This window comes from Hevea brasiliensis, chromosome 3 (genome assembly GCF_030052815.1).
Source record: "Hevea brasiliensis isolate MT/VB/25A 57/8 chromosome 3, ASM3005281v1, whole genome shotgun sequence".
NCBI classification, from domain to species: Eukaryota; Viridiplantae; Streptophyta; class Magnoliopsida; order Malpighiales; family Euphorbiaceae; genus Hevea; species Hevea brasiliensis.
In genome coordinates this window covers 114,741,382-114,764,863 of record NC_079495.1, presented here as the reverse complement: position 1 = coordinate 114,764,863, position 23,482 = coordinate 114,741,382, and the positions used below count along the sequence as shown (strand labels likewise).

Here is a 23,482-nt window from a genome sequence, read left to right as displayed (position 1 = left end):
ACAATAAGGAACAACTTTCATGAAGACAATTTTGCCAAATTCCTACTGTACAAATGACTAATGGAACAGTAAACTTAGTGCTTGAAATATGAAAATTGTGAATAACTAACACTAAGCTTTGAAAATGGAATTGGCAACCAATGCCAACAACTTTGGAATGCAAAATGTGGTATGTTGGTGATATTTGAACCAATATACCTATTATCTATGAAAAAGTTAATATTTCAGTTAACTAATGAAATGAATAGTAACCTTACATATAAAGTACAAATATTCAAGAAATGACTTTGTAATATGCCCTAGTAGGCCTAATGTGATTGGTTTGGATAGGTTGGCATGCCAATAGGTTACGATAGCGATCGCGTATGATGTATGGCTCAATGCCATTCTGTGATGATAGCCTATGGCTATACTGATTATGATGTTATACTTGGCTTTATGCCTTATTTCTTTTATGGCTTATTAGCCATTCTGTTTGCACACCGGGAGATACATTGTGACTGATGGTGTGACGGCCCGAGGTACCTGGTACCCAGTGCTAATTTACCCATTTTTCCAGTCCGGTCAATTTGTATAGGTTACTTGAGCATGGAAAAATATAACTGTAATTGAACTGATTATTAAAGAAAATAAGAAAATGAAATATCAAGATAAAGATCAAGAGTGATTACAATAAAATATAAAGAAGCTCAAAATCATCAAGAAAACAATTAACAAAATGCATGAAGAAGTTAATATCATAAAATGTAATTAGCCTTCGACTAAACAATAGGTTAGTAAATATTCATTTCTTATGAACACAATAACTAGGAAATTTTTACTTTTATTTGCATATTATATTTTCTTGTATTATTGGCACCACTAAGCTTTATGCTTAGCGCGTCGCTTTTACAATGCGTAGGTACTGAAGATTTGGACAGAGAGCCTAGTAGACCACAGACTGGGTAAGGCTGTTCACAATTCTGTTTAGTATCTGTGTCACCTCACAGGCTACAGTGCATTGGTAGGACACTAGGTCCGATTTTGTATTTTGTAATTTTTATAAGTTTTGTAATTAAACTCTTATCTTATCGTGTATATTTGAAATAAATGTAATATAATTTTATATTAATGTAAGTATTTGTAACTTGTGATTATAAATAACATATGAGAATTTATTTATGATTTGAGCATGATGATGATGTGAAATGAATGAATGACAAATGGAGGAATTGTTAAGAAATTGTTGTAAATTGATGCGATACAAATGGAGTTTGAGAATGATTGGAAATTATTGGAAGTGTTTTTCACAGGTTCCGAAGAACTGTTTTCTTCATTTTTAGCCGGCACTCTGCCGGATTTTCTGAAAAATTTTTGGAACCTTAAATTAATTCATTATTTCAATAAATAAATTAAATGGCATAAATTTCACTTTGTGGCTAATAAATGAATAAATAAATAAATTAAGAAAGAGTAAATTGTGATGAAATAAAATATGGTGCTCCGGCACACTGTGTGGCATATCTTGCTCGGTTACATTGTAGACGGATAAGGGGTGTCACAGCGATAATCGAGTGAATGGGAGATTTTGAGTAAAAGGGAACCCTTAAATGATTTTAGGCTGCTAATTAAAAGAGTTTACAATAAACACACAACTGAGACTATGAAACGTCATAGCTATTTTCTTTTTCAGGCATACTAATAATGAAATATGGAATTCAACATCTAAAGCCCACTGAATTGCATCTGACAAATGAAACAGTGGATATCATATCACAATAAGTGTCTTATTACCCTGAGATAATAGTCATAAATAATCAAGATTTGGGATAAGGGGCATCTAATATTAGATAAATAAATATGCCTCCATATAAGTGACATGTGTAAGTATGTAGAGGAGTCACACTTATGCTATCAAGGAGATTGGTGGACATGATGTGGAGATGTACATGTCCCTGGAAGGAGTCAGATATCTCCAAGGTACAAACATATGAGCTCTGAGATAAATAAGGCCCCATCTTTGAAGAATCTGGATTCTTCTTAAGCTTGATAAAATAGAAACCTACCTATTAACACTCCTATCTTTGTCTCAATGTCATCCACAACCCTGAATCAAAGAAGATGCTGGGCCGACCTTCACATCGAAGCAGTCGTATAGTTCATATAAAGAAAACTTTAAATGGTTGATGGCCTCATTAGATGGACTCACCGTGACAAACATCAACCAACATTACAGCTAATGTCATCAAAATAATGTAACTAAGATGTTGGGAAACCATATGGATGCTAGAATTGACATTTATCATTGTGTTGACTACACTATAATCCGCTTATTGATGCAAGGATTAGAGATTCAAAGCTACGTAGGCCTAGTTCCCAGTAATATTCGACTTGTTTAAACTCGAGAGCCTTTCATTTAGAAGACTGACGTGTGTACTCGCTTGGGCAAACCAGTCAGATGAGGAGTTTACTACGCTAGCCCGACTAGTTATTGCGTATCTTTGTTGGTCCACTCATACTAGGGTCATTATTACAAAAGACAGTCAAATAAGACCCCTCAAGCAAATTCCTATGATTAAGACAACCTAGTTACAATGACTTTACATGTGTCAAATGAACATTAATTGGCACATTAATTTTATAAATAAATGTCCCTCCATGGTAAAAACATAAATTTCTCAAGCTTATTCCATGACCCCATCCAAATCAACCCCTTATCACCCTTAGAAAGTAGCTATAACTGCTCGATAAGAAGTATGAATCCTGAAGATACCATCGATATTGCCCAAATTCACCTCAGCCATGTGACAGCATCCTAGACACAATCTAAATCTTCAGTTATCATATATATTTATTTCAATAGTAAAATGAATTATAAAATATACTCTTATCAGTCATTTTACATATCAAACAACAACAACTATCTATAGTTTATCAAATGCTTAATATAAATTAGCTACAATCAACTATTAGTTATCAGTTATCAGCTACATCTAATAGCTAAACGAAACAGGCTTAAAGTAAGTTACAAATAATCTTAAATCAGATAGTTTTATATTAAACTAGGGAATTGCCGGCGCTGATTCATGTGACTATTAATAATTTTAATATATAAATAATTTTAATTTTTATATTCTTTTAATTTTAATATATAAAAATAATAATGCCTTATATTATTTTTATTAATTGCTTCATATTTTATTTTTATTACTTTTTATCTCTCAAACTTTTTAATAAAAATTTTATTTAAAAAAACTTTTTAAGAAAGATTTCATAATAGAAATAATAAAAATTTATATGTACATATAGATATAAGTAATAAGTATAAATATATTAATATATATTGATATATTGTAACGTACCTTATAATAATGGCTGCTTATTATAGTATTAGAGGATAACTATTAAATAATTTATAACTTATATATACATAATTAAAAAAAAAAACTTAATAATTTAAAATAATTAAATAACTAATTAATAAAAATAGAGAAAATTTATTAAAATTAAATAAATTATATTTTATAAATAATTTATCACTTAACATAATTTCATAATTCTATATGACGATCAGAAAAACTTGCGCGCACACACACATATATATATATATATATAAACATTAAATAAAAAAATTATTATTTTTATTTTTTATTAAAAAGTAATATAATAATTTGTAAATAACAAATTTAATCACAAAAAGTTTGAGTTTTGATAATTGGTTGTTAAAAAAATAATAATTTAAATCATAAAAATTAAATGATAATAATAATAATACTAATAATAATAAAAAATAAAAGAGAATCAAATTTAGTTTAACAAATAATAATTATTAAAATAATTTTTTTTTAAAAAAATACTATGTGCAATATATAAAAAAAGTCACAAGACAATATCATTAAAAATAATACAACATTTGAGAATACTTGCATTATAAATAGATTAATGAGGCGATTAAAAAATTGTAACCTTTATAATTCAAAAATGGATTTTACTTGTCTTCTGAAAAAAAAAAAAAAAGAAAAAAATTACTTGAGAGAAGCAAATTATAGAATCTCCCATGTTTTGAAATAAATTATGTGCCCACGTCGCGCTAAAACATAGCAAGTAAGCAACTGTCCAGTTCTGAATTCTCCTTAACTATGACGTTCATCATCGTCACTCTTCATCACCGGTTTCCACTCTGCTCGATTGCATCACACACGAAGCAACCACGAAATTTCGGTTCTCAAATTTCTTCATTATAAATTCATAATCTTCTTGTTAATCACCCACACAGAGTGCAAAAGATTCTGGAACACAGAGAATACACTGGCCCTCACATAATTCTTCTTCGATGGCAGTATAGTTTCGATTTTCCAGGGAAAACGTTTGTCGTTCTTGGGAAAATCTTCGTTTCTTTTTGTTCATTTTAAAGAGTTGATTTTTGGTTACAGCATGGGGAAAGGTGGCCAGAACATTGGCAAGCTAGAAACCAACAGTCCTCGAAACAGCCCACGCTTCTTCACCAATCCGAATATCTTCCCTGCATGGTCCAAGGACGTTTACGAATGCGAGAACCATTTCCAGGTGACCCAAAAATCCGGCGTCCGATCTGCAGACGTCGAGAGGCGACGCAAGATTCATGGCTTCAACGAACTGGACAAGCACGATGGACCCTCCATTTGGAAACTGATCCTTGAGCAATTCGAGGACACTTTAGTACGTATCCTCCTTGCTGCCGCCGTCATTTCCTTCGTTCTCGCCTGGTACGACGGCGAGACAGATGATGGGAAGAAAGAACTCAATGCCTTCGTGGAACCTTTCGTGATTTTCCTTATCCTGATCGTTAATGCAATCGTTGGAGTGTGGCAGGAAAATAATGCAGAGAAAGCACTGGAAGCATTGAAAGAAATCCAGTCTGAGCACGCGACGGTTATCCGCGACGGAAAGAAAATCACTAATCTGTCAGCCAAGGAGCTTGTTCCTGGCGATATTGTCGAACTTAAAGTCGGCGACAAGGTCCCTGCCGACATGCGAGTTCTGGAGTTGATAAGTTCGACATTGAGAGTAGAGCAGGGCTCACTCACCGGAGAGAGCGAAGCAGTGAATAAAACGACCAAGGCCGTTGCGGAGGACTCAGATATTCAAGGGAAGAAGTGTATGGTTTTTGCGGGGACAACGGTGGTGAACGGGAGTTGCGTTTGCTTGGTTACACAAACGGGTATGGAAACCGAGATTGGAAGAGTGCACACTCAGATTCACGTAGCATCCCAGATGGAGGAAGAAACTCCATTGAAGAAGAAGCTCAACGAGTTTGGAGAAATGCTTACGAAGATTATCGGACTGATATGCGTATTGGTCTGGTTAATCAATGTCAAGTACTTCTTTACCGTGGAATATTACGAAAGTGGTTGTCCTAGGAATTTCAAGTTTTCGTTCGAGAAGTGCACTTATTACTTCGAGATCGCAGTGGCATTGGCTGTAGCCGCTATACCTGAAGGCTTGCCTGCGGTGATTACTACGTGTTTGGCACTTGGCACTCGAAAAATGGCACAGAAGAATGCACTTGTCAGGAAGTTGCCAAGCGTGGAGACTCTGGGGTGCACCACAGTGATATGCTCAGATAAAACTGGTACATTGACTACTAATCAGATGGCTGTGGGGAAGCTTGTTGCAATGGGGCAGGCAGGGGAGGAATTGAGAAGCTTTAAGGTTGATGGGACTAGTTACAGCCCTTATGATGGGGAAATACATAACTGGCCAAGCGAAGAAATGGATGCTAATCTCCAAATTATTGCAAAGATTGCTGCTGTGTGTAATGATGCGAGTGTTGCAGAGTCGGAGCATAGATTTGTGGCCAGTGGAATGCCAACTGAGGCAGCTTTAAAGGTGAGAAATTGTATTTTAGTTTTTTGTTTGGGAGTAGAAATTTACCCCGTTGACTAATTAAAGAAATGCTCTTTTCAGGTTCTTGTTGAGAAAATGGGCTTTCCAGAGGGATTACTTCCTGACGGATCGTCATGTGGCGATGTTGATCTTCTATGTACGTCAAAATCTTTATTTTTGGTTTTCTTCATCACTATTCAAATGTGTGGACTGTCTGGGACATTGCGTGTTCTGATTTAATTATGATATGTTGCTTAAGGTTGTTGCCAAAGGTGGAATGAATACGAGCATCGGATTGCGACACTTGAGTTTGATCGTGATAGAAAATCCATGGGTGTTATTGTCAACTCCCCTACAGGGAAGAATTCTTTGCTAGTGAAGGTAATGCTCAAACTTTGCTTGATTTGTCAGTATCTTGAAATTGAGAATTCCTCAATAAACTTTTCTAAAACATTAAAAGCTTATTAATTTGTTACCAATGAGTTTTACGTCAGTAATATTAAATCCAAGTTTCGAATTTGAATACCATACATAAAAAAAAAAAAAATTCTTAGTCGAAGTCTGAAATTTTCTCTTCATTCATTTGAAAATTTTTGCTGGGTTTTAATTGTGGCAGGGTGCTGTAGAAAATGTACTAGAGAGAAGTGCTAAAATGCAGTTGCAGGATGGTTCTGTTATACCACTGGATGATAAGTCAAAGAAACTTATTTTAGATGCGCTTCATGAAATGTCAAGCAGTGCATTAAGGTGTTTGGGCTTTGCTTACAAAGATGAGCTTCCTGAATTTGAAACATATGATGGCAGTGAAGAACATCCGGCTCATGAGCTTTTACTTAAACCATCAAATTATTCCTCAATTGAGAGCCAACTGATTTTTGTTGGCCTGGTTGGGCTTAGGGTGAGCTTTTCATTCTTTAAATTGCTTCTTCTTCTTCTCTAGATAACTAGATCTGTAAGATTTTACGTGAAATTTTATAGGATCCTCCTCGGAGAGAAGTATACCAAGCAATTCAAGACTGTAGAGCAGCCGGTATTCGTGTAATGGTTATTACAGGAGATAACAAGAATACAGCAGAAGCTATATGTCGTGAAATTGGTGTATTTGGAGCTGAAGAAGACATTAGTTCAAGAAGTTTAACCGGGAAAGAGTTCATGGAATTGGAAGATCAGATAGCACATCTCAGACAAAGTGGTGGGCTTCTGTTTTCAAGAGCTGAACCAAGACACAAGCAAGAGATAGTGGCGCTGCTTAAGGAGGAAGGAGAGGTAGTTGCCATGACTGGGGACGGAGTGAATGATGCACCTGCCCTGAAACTGGCTGATATTGGGGTTGCAATGGGCATTGCTGGAACAGAGGTACCCTTTAATTGCTTAATCAAATAGGAACAAAATGAATAAAAATACTAAAAAAAGTAGAAATTTATTATGAATTTATTAAACTCATTTTTTCCTCATTTTCATTCTGATTTCTTCTCCTTTTCCAGGTTGCGAAAGAAGCTTCTGACATGGTATTGGCAGATGATAATTTTAGCACAATTGTCGCTGCCGTTAGCGAAGGAAGATCTATCTATAATAATATGAAGGCTTTTATCAGGTTGGTCGACAGTGTTTTTTTTTTTTTTTTTTTTTTTTTTTTGAATAATGTATGTGCCGTGGCATCAATAAGTCTACATTTTCTAATATGAAAAACTCTGTTATAGGTACATGATCTCGTCAAATATTGGTGAGGTAGCCTCTATATTCTTAACAGCAGCTTTAGGCATACCTGAAGGCCTGATACCTGTTCAGCTTCTGTGGGTCAATCTTGTTACAGATGGACCACCTGCCACAGCCCTGGGATTCAATCCTCCAGATAAGGACATAATGAAGAAGCCTCCCCGTAGAAGGGGTGATTCATTGATCACTGCCTGGATTTTATTCCGCTATCTGGTGCGATTGAAGCTTAATTTAAAATTTGGTTAATCTTCACAGTGGACATTTTTTTCTGGATTTTACCTGATCTTGAATAATTTCCCTCTTGATTACTCTCCAGGTCACTGGGATTTATGTAGGGATAGCAACTGTAGGCGTATTCGTCATTTGGTACACCCATGAATCCTTCTTGGGGATTAACCTTACTGGAGATGGCCACACCCTTGTTACATACTCGCAACTAACCAACTGGGATCAATGCTCATCCTGGGAAAATTTTTCTGTATCACCCTTCACCGCTGGAGCTCGGGTTTTATCCTTCGAAAATAACGCGTGTGATTACTTCCAGGGAGGCAAAGTGAAAGCCACAACTCTCTCACTCTCTGTATTGGTTGCAATTGAAATGTTTAACTCTCTCAATGCCCTTTCTGAAGATGGGAGTCTCTTGATAATGCCTCCATGGGCCAATCCCTGGCTCCTTTTGGCCATGTCCTTCTCATTTAGTCTGCACTTCTTGGTCCTGTATGTGCCGTTCCTATCTCGAGTATTCGGCATTGTGCCTCTTAGCTTTAAAGAGTGGCTCTTGGTTTTTGCTGTTGCTTTCCCGGTGATTCTGATAGATGAAATTCTGAAGTTTATGGGGAGGTTTGCAAACAAGCATCCAACTTCCAGCAGAAGTAAATCAAAGCTTAAGGGAGAGTGAGATTACTTGTCACCTCATCTGCATTGAGTTGCTACAGCCGCTCCCATACACATATATATATATATATATATATATATATATATATATATATATATATATATATATATAATGAGTTGCTACAGCCGCTCCCATATATATATATAAACATTATATAATCTTGGTTTTCTTTTTTTGTGTTGTCATATTGTACAATAGAAGTACAAGGATATGCTATCTTGTCAAAAATGCAACGATGTATTTGCAGCTTGTAAATAACTGAGCACCTAGATGTTATATATATATATATATATATATATGCTACTTGGGAAATCAGATTTTCTGTTTGGAGTTGCATTATGGGAGACTCAAGACAGAATCACACAAGGTGTTCTCAACAAATAAATGGAAATAATCTAAATTCTCTTGCCATGTTCTTAATTATGGTTGCTTGATTAGAGAATTTGAACAAATTTATTGATAAAAATTAACATAGTTTAAGCTGAGCCTGCATCTTTCTTCTTCACCACTATAGGACTTCTTACATTGTGCACCCCATCTGACCATACAAGCCCACCGAATGCATAAAAGTCGCTTGCATTTTCCTCAGCCTTTAGTGTTACCTTGAAACTTTTCTCTTCATTTGTCTTGTTGAATTTCAATCTCATTGGTTCAACCTTAACTGTTATTCCTTCAGGTGCATTGGTGCGAGCTGTATATAAGCCTGGAGTTCCCACATTCTTCAAGGTTCGCGTCAATGTGACTTTCCCAGAGAGATTAGGGACAGTGATTGATGGATAGTTTAAGTCCAACAAACTACTGTTTTTGGATGGGCAGTTGTATGGCTTATCAGCAAATGCTGACATTTCGGTTGCATTATAGCCAATGGAGCACAGAAAATTCAGGTAATCTTTGGTGGTCAAGTCATAAACCAAGCCAGGGTCCATTGCGCGGCTTGGCCTGATATGTCCTGAACCATAGTCAAATGGGTTTGACTCTTGAAGAAAATCAGTGGCAATCGGTTGTCTAACATTACTCGTAGTTGTTGCTGAAACATCATGAACACCGGGCAAGATTTGTTGTCAGTATGTGAAATCAACAGACAGCATAATGGCATATATATTTAAAATTGCAGTGAGGTTCATGGACTCCATGCCTAGATCATTCCTGAAATAGAGGTAAAACAAGGAGAGAATAATTATTAGGATATTACCTGTGGTCATAATTGCAGACTTAATTGCAGCAGGACTCCATTCTGGATGCAAGCTTTTGAGAAGGCCAGCAATGCCAGAAACATGGGGACAGGACATTGAAGTACCAGATATAATATTGAATGGAAGATGGCGCTTGTCAAATGATTGAGAAGTAGGCCCTGAAGCTTCTGTATAGGCAGCTAAAATATGGACTCCAGGAGCAGTGATATCAGGCTGAAATTTTTAGTAAAAATTTGTTAGGCTGTTTATCATGTCTTTAGGAGTAAAATAATAACTACTTACAGGCATAAAGTACCGAATCTTTTTTTTTGGTATAACTGGTTTCAAATAGGTACTAAAATTCAAGACCTCATAGCCTTAGAGATGAGTACAGTGCCACTAATAGTGATTCTATTTCACAGTTGCTGGTGATGATGTGTTACCTTGAGGATCTCTGGATTGATTGCATTAGGTCCAGAAGATGAAAATGAAGCCATGATAGGAGCAGCCACAGCTCCAACTTCTGTAGCACCACTTATATAAGCTACTGGATGCCTGAACAAGAAGAAAAATCCTCAAAATACTTGATATAATACTGACTTATAGATTGAACTCGTTAAAACAGAGCTCACCTTGTGCTATATATATAAGCTAAAATAGAAAGGCCATCAGCTGCAGAGACATGTGCAGTAGGAAGAAAGTGGGCTTGAGGGGAGATCGTCGCTTGAGGTAACTGATCAGCGAGGATCACCCCAACGCCACCAGCCTGAGCAACTACCCAGCTCATCTCAACCCTTGCATGAAGACAATACACAATTTTTCCTTTTACCTTTTCTGGATCAAGGGATTCAGGAGAACAGGATTGTCTGGCAAGTAAAGAAAACAGGTAAGAAAGGAATATGTCTAATTCAATAATCAATGAGTACTTCGATACAAGACTACGAATTAGTCATCTTACGCGCTGAGAGCAGAGACGTTGGCAGCTTTAGCATCAACAGAGTAAACCAAGGGATAATACTTCCTAGCAGGCAAAGTATTGGTATTGAAACTCAGGCCCTGATTAGAAAAAACAAACTCTGCTGTTTATACTAAACACCAGTAGGAGTTAATTAGTTAAATTAGATTATCAATGCAAACCTTGAATAGCCTGTTATTTCCGAGGATGACATTTGATGCAAAATTCCGATCAATTGTGCTAGCTGCAACTGTGAGAATCCAGGGAGCCACATTGGAGACACGTCCACCTTGCCCCCCAGAATTCCCTGCAGAGCAAACTACAAGAATCCCATTTTTAACAGCATGGAAAGACCCCATTGAAATTCCATGACCAAAGTAATGGCGAGGACGACTTCCAAGTGAAACAGACAAGATATCAACCCCATCCTGAATTGCAGCGTCGAAGGCAGCCAATATATCAGCATCATTGCAACCTGGCCAGCAAACCTTGTAGGAAGCAACTCGGGCATTAGGTGACCCTCCCTTTGCAGTTCCATTGGCTGAACCCAAGAAATTAGCTCCTGAAACAAAGCGTCCACCTGCCGTAGCGAGAGTGTGGGTGCCATGACCATCAGTATCTCGTGCAGTGTTGTAGGATGGATCAAGGGGCAGGCCTACAGAAGCTTGGAAGCCCTTGTTGAAGTATCTTGCACCAATAAGCTTCCTGTTACATTTAACTCTATCATTTGTATCACAATATCCTTTCCACTTTGATGGAATAGGTCCCATCCCTTCATCACTGAAGCTTTCTGACTCGGGCCAGACACCTGCAAATGTGAAAGTAAAAAACCCCATTTGATTAGTCGAGGAAAGAAAAGGTCCAATACCAATTAGCTTTAGTTTAATGGCATTAAAGTGTTTTCAAGTATGTGAAATTTCGTGTTAAGAAAAGGTCCAAGAAAAGAAAAGGAGTGATGTTAATCGTACCAGTGTCAAGATTTCCAATAATTACATCTTCACCAAATCTTGCCTTAACCCAGATAGAGTCCGGTGGAATTTTTCCATTTCTCTCTAGTCCAAGAAACTCCCATGATCTTGTCGTATGCAATTCACTCTCTTCATTAGGAAAAATTGATGCCACTTCTGGCCGCTCTGATTAGACAAAGGCATAATCAAGAGAAAAAAAAAAAAAGAAAAAACAAAAAGGTCAATATATGTAATTAATATGTCATAATTTAGTACTTGAGATTTCGTCAACTTCTTCATCTTCAAGTGTTGCAGCAAATCCATTGATATAACTTGAGTAGGAATAAAATATTGCTTCTTTTGCCTTCTCCTTGCTGCATTTTTCAGCAAGATCATTACATCAACATTACATATAGAAGAAAACGAGATACTAGAATATAGTGATATAATATAGCTGAATGTGTCACCTTTTCATGCAAGAACCCAATAACTCATGGTAGGACTCGGTCTTTTTACTGATATCCAATGCAGAAGAAGATTCAGATCCATGAGAATTCCTCCCCAAATACACCACATAAGACTGGACAGCATAATATACATAAACTTGAGTAATAGCAATCTAATTAAAGTACATTTAAACGCAAATGCATAGTAAATAAGCAAATCAGACAAGCAAATAAAGAAGAATTGATGAAGATCTTCAAGGTATAAATTGCTTGCCTTTTTGGCAGCCTGTGTTGGACTCTGCAAGGAAGAGAAAAGGGAGAAGAGAAGCAAAAGAGAAATACATGAATGGCTACGGATCCTCATCTTTCAGCTGATCCGCTAAAATCCACAAATTAATTCACTATATAAGAGGACAGCTTGCTCCATTTTATATATTTATGACTCTTGTTGAGAAGTCTAAGTTATGGACAGATCTAGAAAAAAATAATATTTTAAATAGATTGCAGCACACCAACGCCAAGCAATATTAAATCAATTTCAATAATAGTCCAATTATGACCTGATCACCCTACTAGACAGGCAAATCAAGGAGGAGAACAATTCATCTTAATTTGGTTAAAATAAAGAACATGAAAACTACTCTCTTTAAAAATTTTCTCTCTTCAGAAATTCTCTAAACTTATAACCAGATATAAAAGAGGGAATGCTTCTTATTGATGGCATTCTTTCAACTCACAACTAGATATAAAAAAAAAAAAGATTACTTCTTCTTGGTGACATTCTCTCAACTTACAATCAGATATAAGAGAGGGATTGCTTCTTATTGGTAGCGGCCCCTTCCTCCCATCTTTTCTTTTTTTTTCCCCTCATTTATATATATATTTTTTTCTTTTACAGTAAATCTCGTACATGTATCATTTTGAAATGAATACTAGGAATTCTTATCTTGAGTTTATTTGTTTCATCTTTGGTGAGTGTTATTATATTTGTCTTTATTTTTATGGTGGTCTTTCTTTTATAAAGATTTAGTATTTAGTAATTCAAAATTGAAGTACTTTAATTGACTTTATTTTGTTAGGGATTTTAAATATTAAATTGTAAATATAGATCGTCTATCAACTATCCTGATAGTACTACCTATTCCTTTATTGATTATCTAGTTGACTTGAATTCATCTATGTAAGTTATATGCATCAAATTCTTAAAAATACAGTTCAGATATATAAATATTATTTTATCATTTAAATCAAATAAAAGGCGGATGGCCCCTTATAAGATTTATCTAATAATCAATTATCAAAGCATACCCATTACAAATTTAACCTGAATTGATTTAGTGATGGAAAATATATTATGCACTTGACATACTTAAATTCAAGTTTTCACTCTTTTAATTCTCCTATTAAAAAAAATCAGTTATACAATGGTTAGATTGAATAATTTTCTGAATTATATTCGGAATGGCACAATCAACGCATTAATAGAAAATATCAATTTGAATATGAAAATCGAAATACCTTCTATGTTTACTTTTGACACATTTGATCCACAAAATACTGTTCTATGTTTGAAAAAACCACTAATGATATTTTCGTTTGACCAAGCATTCCATAGTAGCTTTAGGTGAAATAGTTTAAAGAATTTTCCATGCTTTGGAAACTGTTAGGATTGCAAGTGTTTCTCTTAATTTCTCCTAAAAACCCTTGCCTGATTTGAACTCATTATTTTATTGAAAGTTGGCTATGCTGAAATTCTGAATTCGTGTGTCGTGAAACATATTTATTATGTAAAATAAAAGAAGAAGAAATTTACAAAAATAAAAGAAGAAGAAATTTACAAAAATAAAGTAATTTGAAATTTTTAATTTTTTAAGTAAATTAAAAGAGTGAAGACTTGAATTTGAATATGCTAATTAAGTAATATGCTTTAAATTATCAAATCAAGTCATACTAAACCCATGACTTACTAAAAACGCATTATTGACATATATTTTTTTTTCTAATAAGATTGAATTATAAGTTATCTTTTCGAGTCATGGAGTTCTATACAAAAAAGTCATCCATATATATAAATAAATTTTTAATATATGTGATTATATTATTATTATTAATATGATAAATTATAATTCAATTCTTGAATTTTGGTAAAACTTATAAGTTAGTCATTTTGTCCAATTTTTTTTATCTAATTTATCATTAATTATAATAAAAATAACCAAAACACCATTAACTCTATATATTTTCTAATTTAAATAATTTAGTCACTGAGGTTTTATATCATAAAGAAAATAATTTAAATCAAGAGACTATTTTATTAATTTATAATACAAAACCTTATGAAATAAATTATTCAGCTAGAAAATATGTACAATTAAGGGCATTTTAGTCATTATAACTATAATTAACAGTCAATTGAAAGAAAAATTAAATAGAGAGATTAAATTATAAATTTTGTCAAATCTCATTGTCCAAATTGCTTGATTTTGAAAATATATGAACTAAATTATAGATTTTGTTAAACTTTATAGACCAAATTATAATTTCCCTTTATTATTATTATAACATGCATAATAATTAATATTTATATTTAATTAAATATTTCTTATAATAATTTACAGATTATCAATTTAGCTAATTCTTTTTTTTTAATTTATATATTAATCATATATATTTCTTTAATGTAATTATGATTGACCATACTGTAATGCACTCTCATGTACCCTCCTAAGAAATAGAACCAATATCAAATTAACTCATCAATCTTTGAAAAGAAAATTATGGCTATAACTTGTTAAATAAAATACATAATCATTATTTTATTATGAAATAGGATATCAGTACCCAAAGATATTTGAGAGAAGAAAACTCTGCTGGAAAATTTATTGATTGAAAAACTCCTCCGAAACACATAGGACATAGGGGTTTTGTATATATAGAGGAGATTTTCTTGCCTAAATTTGATCTATTATGGATCTAAGACACAAAAATATATAGTGAAATTAACCTATTAAATATATAAACCTCGCATAGTTGTATCTTAAATTCATAATAGATTGAGTATAGATAAAAATTTTTTTATATATGGAGTTTTTGGACTCTAAATTCAATAGAAATACAAAATTACTAAGAAATAAGACAAATCCAAACTATAATTGCAAAATAAACTAAAGTATTAAATAGAATAGAATTAAAACTAAAACAATAGTTATTTTCTCGCCAAAAACAGGGAATTACACGGGCCTGGGTTGAAATGGGTGCCGTGCGGCGTGCTTCTTTCTGCCTTTGCAAAGTAAATGACAGGCCAGGGGTGTGTTTAGGTCCTGTGAAACAAGTCAGGGCCGTGTTTCTGTTTGCTCTCGAGAGTAGCACCGCGTCATTTTCTTCCACTTGAAAAGATAATTAAAAACTCGCCCTTTAGTTAGATTTGAAATAATAACTTGCAATGATCTACAATTATTATGCCGACAGCTCTCACATCATTCTCTCTCACTTGAAATAAATTCATTCTTAGATTTTGAAGTGCATTGTAATTAGAAACTTCATTAAGATAGCAAACACATTGCCTTCTTGTAAAATTATATGTGTATTTATTTAATTAGAATTAATTAAAATTTAATAATTTAATTGTGAGAAATTAAAATTTTAACCAAAATAAAATTTAACAATTAGTTTAGGATCTATTTTATATACTAATTCTATAGAATTTCATTTTTAATAATCAAGATTCTATTTTATTATGATATATTTTAATTCTATGACATATATAAAATAAAAAGTGAATATTAAAAGCAATACGGAGAAGTAGATGAAAAGAATTCATATCAAAATAATGAAAAGGATAAGGTCTTTAACTCATCTATTCCCTACCTCTCAACCCATATCTAGTTTACGTGAGAACCTTCCTTTATCACCTTGTACGTTCTCACTCACTCCATTGCTTTTATTGTGTGCCAACTGCATCACTGAACCCATTTCTTGGTCACTTGGTCTTAATTGCCAACTGTGTAAATCTTATATTACAAGGTTTTGGTTTGGAGTATTCAATTTGAGACCGTACTTGTAGACATAGTTGGCCCAGCTCAGAATCCCTTAAAGCTTCTTCTGCATTGATACGGCATTCAATTGAATGTTCATAAATCAGAGAAACCAAACCAATTGATGCATTGAACAGGAGGGCTGAATTGTTTTAAACTTTTATTTTTATTTTTTTTTAATTTTTAATATCTGTTTTTAGTGAAGCTTTTCTCCTATTTCTACATGAATAATATGTTAATCAAATCGACAGAGGAACTCATTTCAGTTTTCTGGTGCTGATAAACATTAAACACAAATTAACCTGGATTCAAGTGTTCATTTCAATGGAATAGTAGGAACCACTTTCATCCTAAAGAACCTTAACTGTTCCAACACCAAGGGCATGAACACAAAATCCATATTTATTCAATTTCTGAATTGAAATTTTTGCATGGCAATACAACTGTTCACTACTACAATATTGTCTTTTAAATACTCATATTTAGAGGCAAATAAGATATTTAATATTATAACTATTTATTTGAGGCAAAATTTTATTAGCCTTTAATTATTATACTATTTGTCTCTAATAATTAATTTTTTCAAATAAAATTTTATTAGTCTCTAAATGTTACATTATTTATTTCTAATAATAAATTTTTGAGATAAAAATTTATTAGTCTTTAAATGTTATATTACTCGTTTTTAATTCATTAAGGTACGTTTCATTAATATAAATGTTTTAAGTATTTTTCTTAATTTATCACTAAATAAATCCTTTTTATCATGTCAAAATAAAAATTTTTAATAACTAAGTAAACTATATATAAATAAATTGTATTAGATGTTAAGTGTATGAAAAGTTAAATAATAAAAGTGATTTTTTAGAAAAAAAAAAAAACGTGTAATACATAAACACATATATACTTCAATTTTATTATGCTTTTATGTATCAAAATAAAGAAATTATATATTTCTTCCAATCTAATTTATATAAAATTAAAGGTTCTAATTAACATATTGTTTTTAATTATTAAGCTTATAAGTGTTAATAATTAAAAGTTGCAATTAATTACAGATATAATATTAAAATTTAAAATCTTAAAAATATTTTTTTTAATATCAATTAAAACAATTAATGTATTTTTATTATATAATAACTTACATTTATATTACAAAGTAATTTTAAAAATTAAATATATATTTTTTTAAAAACTCAAAAATTAGATGGAAAAACTTCTACAACTTAACTACAAGTATTTTGATAATTTTAATTTATATTGTTTATACACATATTAACATAACACATTTATAAAATTACTCCAAAAAAACATATTTTTGAAATTTTTTAAATATTACTTTTAATTAAACTTGTGCTTTAAAAATTTATGAATAACATAATAAATATGATAAAATTTAATTATATATTATAATATATTATTAATTCTTTGTCATGTTAAATTATTTATATAAGTTGATAATTTAAATATTGAATTATAAATTACAAAAATAATATGTAAATATAAAAAAAAATTATGTGGCGCATCGTTTTCACAGAGTTGTGGAGGAGTTGGCTGGTCCTTAAAAAGGAAGCCTCCTCCCTTCCCACTTCAAAAATCTAATAAGTGGGACTTTAATTTTGTGAGCCTAGTTATAATTTTTATAATTAAATTATATTTATTTTAAATATATTTCTAATTTAAATTATATTTAAATTAAAATGAATGATGTGATAATAAAAATCAATAAATACGTTGTTATTAGTAATTAGAAATATGGAGGAATTACCGTAAGAAGGCAAAATAATTTATAAAAAAAATTATTAGAGATAAATTTATTTGATTTTAAAAATAAATTTAGAATAAAAAAATGTTGTCTCTACAAATAGTTTTGGGGTAAATAATATAATTTGTAAAAATATATAAAGAGACAAATTTTTTTGTCTCTAAAAGTTATCTTAGGAGACACATATATTTGTTTTTAAAATTTAAATTAGTGTAAAATATAAATTTATCTCCGTATCTGTTACTAATTATATTTAGAGAAACTAGTAAATGAGATAAATAATTATTTACCTCTAAAAAGATATAGAGACAAATATGTAATTTTTTTTGAGATAAAATTTTAAGTCTCAACAGGACACAATAAATTGTATCATGTATATATTAGTGGCATGCCCACACAATGCTGTGGGTAACCATTTAATTTGTTTTAGCAAATTTTGTAAAGAAAAAAAAAATTCAAATTAGGCAAAAATTTTTTGCTCTTAGGTATGAATTGAAGTAACAAAGAAATTGTTAAATAATATTTTCCTTCAAATGACATATTAGTAATGTAGTAAACAATTGCATGACGTATATTTCTTTCCGTGGAAAGTGAAGAGGAAAAAGGTCACATATATTTATTTTGTTTTTCACATTGTAGAACAAAGAAAGTAGATGTTTTTACTCTTTTCATTGATATGCTCATAATCTTGCCTAAGATTTCTTTTGATTTTGTATCATATCATACCTTTTATAGATTTTCTTTCGATTTTTGTATCACTGATCCAATCTTTAAATCATATTGCTCGTTAATGTAACTGATGATAATAGTAGCAGAATCATCACAGGAAAGAAGGGTGCTAAAGTCAGTTAGTTGTTTTAATAGCTTGTCCATGTTGAGAGAATTGATTAGAGTAGTGAGATAAGTTAGTTTCATAATTGTAAACACACACACACACACACACACGCATATATCATAGTTCAGTTGTAGCTTGATGTATCAATTTATTTTTCTTATTTCTACAATAAACAAGCAGTTAACAATTCCCTTAATTTCTCCTATTGCAATTTCCTTTATTTTCCTTCGTTTTATAACATTCACATGGTATAAGAGCTTTTCTGCTTTCTTTTGATTGAAGCCTTAAAGATTTTGTTTTTTATGGCTTAAACACTTCATCCAACTCAAGATCCATCTAGTTGTTACTATCTTCATCCCAATGAGAGTCCAGCTCTAGTTTTGGTTTCTCCAGCCCTCACAGGGCCAAACTATCATTCTTGGTCTCGGGCAATGAGGATGGCATTATTATCAAAGAACAAATTGAAGTTCATAGATGGCTCTTTGCAAGTTCCTACAATCACTGATCCATTATATTTTTCCAGTGAGCGTTGCAATGCTCTGGTACTTCCCTAGTTAGTTCATTCTCTATGTCAATCTATTATTCAAAGTGTTTTGTGGATTGATAAGGCTGTAGATGTGTGGAAGGATCTCAAAGAAAGATTTGCATAAGAAGGGGTGGATCTATTATAGAATATTTCATAAAATTGAAAATTTTATGGGATGAATTGGTTATTTTTAGGCCTTTGCCTATGTGCTCGTGTCCTAATCCATGTTCTTGTGGTGCACTAGTCAAGATCAAGCAATATCAAGATCATGACTATATTATCAAATTTCCCAAAGGATTGAATGAACAATTTGCCATTGTAAAGTCTCAAATTCTATTGTTGGAACCAATGCCCTTTATTAATAAGGCTTTTTCTCTAGTTATTCAACAAGAACAGCAGATTACTCATTTTGGTAGTAACAATGTGACACCCCTTACCCGTGTACAGTATACCCGAGTAAGTAATGCCACCTGGTGTACCGGCACACTCTAATATTCCTCAATTAATTTAGACAATGCTTTTGCATATAATTTATGAAATACAATTTATTTAAACCATTTATCAAAAGTATCATTCATTTAAGGTTCCAAAAATTTTTAAGAAAATCCGACGGAGTACCGGCTAAAAATGGAGAAAACCGTTCTTTGGAACCTGTTAAAAACACTTTCAATATTTTTATTCCATCATCTCAAACTCCAATATCAACACCAAACTCAATATCAATATCTCAATAATTTGTCAATTTCAGGTCTCAACAACCTTTTCATTTCTCAAAACATCCCTTTCTCAGGGTTCTCATATATAAACAACCATTAAATACTCAAATTAATACCATACATGACCATAAATCTTTATTATTTACAATAAGCTCAAAATACATTACATAAATCCCAAATACATATGAGAAATAAAAATTTAATTACAAAATGACAAAATGACATCTAGTGTCCTACCAATGCAACTGGTGTGACGAGGTGACACGGACAGCGAAGCTATCGGATGGACTCACCCGATCTGTGGTCTCACGGGCTCGCGATCGGGATCTCCAGTACCTACGCGTGGCAAAAGCAACGCGCTAAGCAATAATGCTTAGTGGTGCAATAATATAATAAAAGAAAATAGCAAGAAAATAAATGTGTAGAGAATGTGTATGCTTTCTTTGTTTGGTATTGATATATTCATTGTTTCATTAACGTTGTTCACTTTTATTCATTTGGTTGCCCCAAGTAACCTACACTAGACGACTAGACTGGATAACGGGTAAAGCCTTTGGGTACCTAGTACCTCGGGCCGTCACACCATCGGTCACATATGCATCTCCCGGTGTGCAACAGAACAGCTAACAAGCTGTAAATAATATTAGGCACAAGGCCAAGTCTCAATGCAAAGTCAGAATGGCCAAAAGCCATGAAATCACAGAATAGCATTTTTGCCATGTGCAGTACTGCTAACTGAACCCTATTGGCATGCCAAACTATCCAAACCAATCTTGTTAGGTATACTAGGGCATTTGAAACTCTTAAAGTTGTCAATTTGTGAATTTCAACTTTTTTGGTGTCACTATTCATCATTGGTCAACAAAAATGTTGACTTTTAGAATAAAAATGTGTACATCAACTTTGGCACTCCCAACATACCACATTTGGTGTTTAAAACTTGTTGGCATTAAGTGTTTTTGCCATTCCAAAGTGTAACTCAACACAAACAGATTTTTCAATTTTGGTGAGTCAACTTCACTGTTCCATTGGACACTGTTACTGTTGAAATTTGAGGAAATGTAAAACATGAAAGTTGTTCCTTATTTTGTCTAGTTGAATTTCCTTTTTTGAATCACTCCATTTGGAGTTTTTTAGCTCCAGATATGGCTCAAAAACCCAAGCTGTCCGGATATGCATTCTGCAGAAATTTACCATATCTACAGTGCATGAACAGTAACTTGAGTCACTTGGTTGAATGGGTTCTGGCCATAATTTGGGTAGGTTCCTTCATGAAAGTTGTTTGTCTATGTCTTAACTTGTTGCTGTAAAAATTTCAGGCCAATTGACCAAATCTACAGTGAGTTATGGCCAAATGAACTGTTCATTTGGCAAATTCTGAAATTCGGTCACGAGGGCATCCGGATTGTGGCTGAGTTTTGACCCTTTTGCTTTGGTCTTTTGGGCATGGTTTCTTCAGCAAAAATGTGCCATTATAAGCCTAGTTTCATGTCCAATTGGCCAAACACCAATTGGACTACCACTGCCCAAGTTATGGCAGTGCAAAGGGACTGAATTTTCAGTCCCTATCTTTCTGTCCTAGGCAGCCTGCAATCCTCACTTTGCAATCTCATTTTTCTGTCCCATTTATGGTCAACACATCTAAAATGGTCACTAATTGACCATTACAATGTGCCCTAACAATTTCCTAAGCCAAGTCACACTTTCACCTTTCCAAACCCTAATTTCCATATGAATTTTTACAACATGCTTTAATTAACTATCTCATTCCATAATCACATGCATACATGGTTTAATCTTGATCTCTAGTCCACTTTAAGTCCATCAAAACACTCATTCCTTTTTATTCAATAGGGCTGCCGAAACTTAGGGCATGGATAGACATAGATTTCATTCATTTTAGTTACAAATTCCTACTTAATCCAAGTCTCTAACATAGAATTTAAAAAGCTTTAGATGTATATATGCACTAACCTTGTTTGGGCAGAATTTCCAAAGCCCTAAACTCCAATTTCCTTCCTCTTGTTGGCTGCCAAGAGCTTGTTTAAGGTGTGGGATAAAGTTTTAATGAAGAGGGGTTAGGGAAATATGGTGGAATGATGGAGATCTAAAGCTTGAAAAAAAAAAACTTGAATGGAGGTGGCTATGGATGTTAATTTATTCTGGTGTATTGGGGAGGGTGGCTGCTGCACTTTCTTTCTTATTTTGGTCTTCATTTTGTCTTTTTATTTGTTAGTCAATTGATAGCTTAATTTTGATTGGTTGGTGAGTAAGTGAGTGACCTCATATGATGTCATTTTTGCATTATTTTGCATTTTCTTTTCTTTTCTTTCACTACTCATTTCAAATTTCATTTCTAGTAATGTTTATTCATATTTAATGTTATATTAATTATTTACTCAACTGGACAAGTCGGCCAAAAATCACCTCGGAAGGCGAAATGACCAAAATGCCCTCCGTTTGGCTTAACGGGTCAAAATCGTCTGTACCGATTGAAAAATTTTTCTAGGTATTTTCTTGGCATTCTAATGCCATGGGAACCTCAATTACCCTTCTCTGGAGTCCCAAAAATTATTTTATAATATTTCAACCCGGGTCTAGGGCTCCTCGTTGCAAAAGCAACTTTCCTCCGATTACCCATCGCTTGGCACCAGGCTCGTTTAACTTGGTTGTATTTTATTTCTAAAATTTTTACTAAATTTTTCTTATTAATATTTGAGTTAATTATGGTTCTGACTTTAGTTTAAATATTTTTAGGACATTCTAGCTGTCAGGATGACCGATCACCAGGAGCAGTAGAATGTGCGAGTGGTTCTGGGAGGGTGTTACAACTCTTCCCCTAATTTAAATTTCGTCCTCGAAATTTACGATCTAAACAGTTGAGGGCTGTTGCCTCATCGACTCTTCACTTTCCCAAGTTGCCTCCTCGGTGTTGTGGTGCCTCCAAAGCACTTTCACCAATGGAATTTGCTTGTTTCTCAACTCTCTCACTTCCCGAGCCAAGATCCGTAGAGGTTCTTCTTCGTATGTCAAATCCAGCTGTATTTCAATTTCTTCTCTGGAGATGACATGTGAAGGATCTGAGCGGTATCTTCTGAGCATGGACACGTGGAACACATTATGGATCTTGTCCAGCTCTGGTGGTAAAGCTAGCCTATAGGCCACTGGACCCACACGTTCAATGACTTCATAGGGGCCAATGAACCTAGGGCTCAACTTACCTTTTCTTCCAAACCTCAACACTTTCTTCCATGGTGACACCTTGAGGAACACTTTGTCGCCAACCACATATTCTATTTCTTTTCTCTTGGTCGGCATAAGATTTACATGCATGCGAGGCAATCTTTAAGTTGGCTTTGATTGATTTCACCTTCTCCTCGGCTGTTTCACAGTGCAGCCCTACCGATTTGTCTTCACCCAATTCAGTCCGGCTGCTGAGTTCTACATTTTCTCCCATACAGTGCTTCATACGGGGCCATTTGGATGCTAGCTTGATAGCTATTGTTGTATGCAAATTCTGCCAGTGGGAGGTATCTATCCCAACTTCCCTCAAACTCAATGACACAACTCCTCAGCATATCCTCAAGGACCTGACAAGTATTTCACGTTATTGTTATCATTTCAATTCAAT

At 33.4% G+C, this 23,482-nt stretch overlaps 2 protein-coding genes across 2 annotated transcripts; one reads left to right on the top strand and one right to left on the bottom strand.

The window, feature by feature from the left end:
- Positions 1 to 4,413: 4,413 nt before the first annotated feature.
- LOC110644950 (calcium-transporting ATPase 4, endoplasmic reticulum-type) lies at positions 4,414 to 8,524 on the top strand. Its single transcript, XM_021797930.2, has 8 exons — positions 4,414 to 5,847; positions 5,926 to 6,001; positions 6,104 to 6,225; positions 6,461 to 6,742; positions 6,823 to 7,200; positions 7,329 to 7,438; positions 7,545 to 7,773; positions 7,877 to 8,524. Exons 1-8 carry the CDS (start codon positions 4,414 to 4,416, stop codon positions 8,456 to 8,458), a joined length of 3,213 nt encoding a protein of 1,070 aa, XP_021653622.2. The 3' UTR covers positions 8,459 to 8,524.
- A 235-nt stretch (positions 8,525 to 8,759) lies between these two features.
- LOC131178778 (subtilisin-like protease SBT5.3) lies at positions 8,760 to 12,625 on the bottom strand. The gene is made up of 10 exons (XM_058144674.1): positions 12,250 to 12,625; positions 11,997 to 12,109; positions 11,806 to 11,903; positions 11,551 to 11,715; positions 10,765 to 11,390; positions 10,586 to 10,683; positions 10,260 to 10,493; positions 10,071 to 10,182; positions 9,648 to 9,861; positions 8,760 to 9,482 (listed from the first exon to the last, which is right to left on the bottom strand). The coding sequence occupies exons 1-10, from the start codon at positions 12,337 to 12,339 to the stop codon at positions 8,932 to 8,934; spliced, it is 2,301 nt and encodes a 766-aa protein (XP_058000657.1). The 5' UTR covers positions 12,340 to 12,625; the 3' UTR covers positions 8,760 to 8,931.
- Between the last annotated feature and the right edge of the window lie 10,857 nt (positions 12,626 to 23,482).

Coding starts and splice junctions, on each gene's coding strand:
- LOC110644950 (XM_021797930.2), top strand. CDS start 4,414: ATGGGGAAAGGTGGCCAGAACATTGGCAAGCTAGAAACCAACAGTCCT. Junction 6,002..6,103: donor TGGCGATGTTGATCTTCTAT/GTACGTCAAAAT, acceptor ATGTTGCTTAAG/GTTGTTGCCAAAGGTGGAAT. Junction 6,226..6,460: donor AGAATTCTTTGCTAGTGAAG/GTAATGCTCAAA, acceptor TAATTGTGGCAG/GGTGCTGTAGAAAATGTACT.
- LOC131178778 (XM_058144674.1), bottom strand. CDS start 12,339: ATGAGGATCCGTAGCCATTCATGTATTTCTCTTTTGCTTCTCTTCTCC. Junction 11,391..11,550: donor TATTGGAAATCTTGACACTG/GTACGATTAACA, acceptor TCACATTTGCAG/GTGTCTGGCCCGAGTCAGAA. Junction 10,684..10,764: donor GAAATAACAGGCTATTCAAG/GTTTGCATTGAT, acceptor TTTTCTAATCAG/GGCCTGAGTTTCAATACCAA.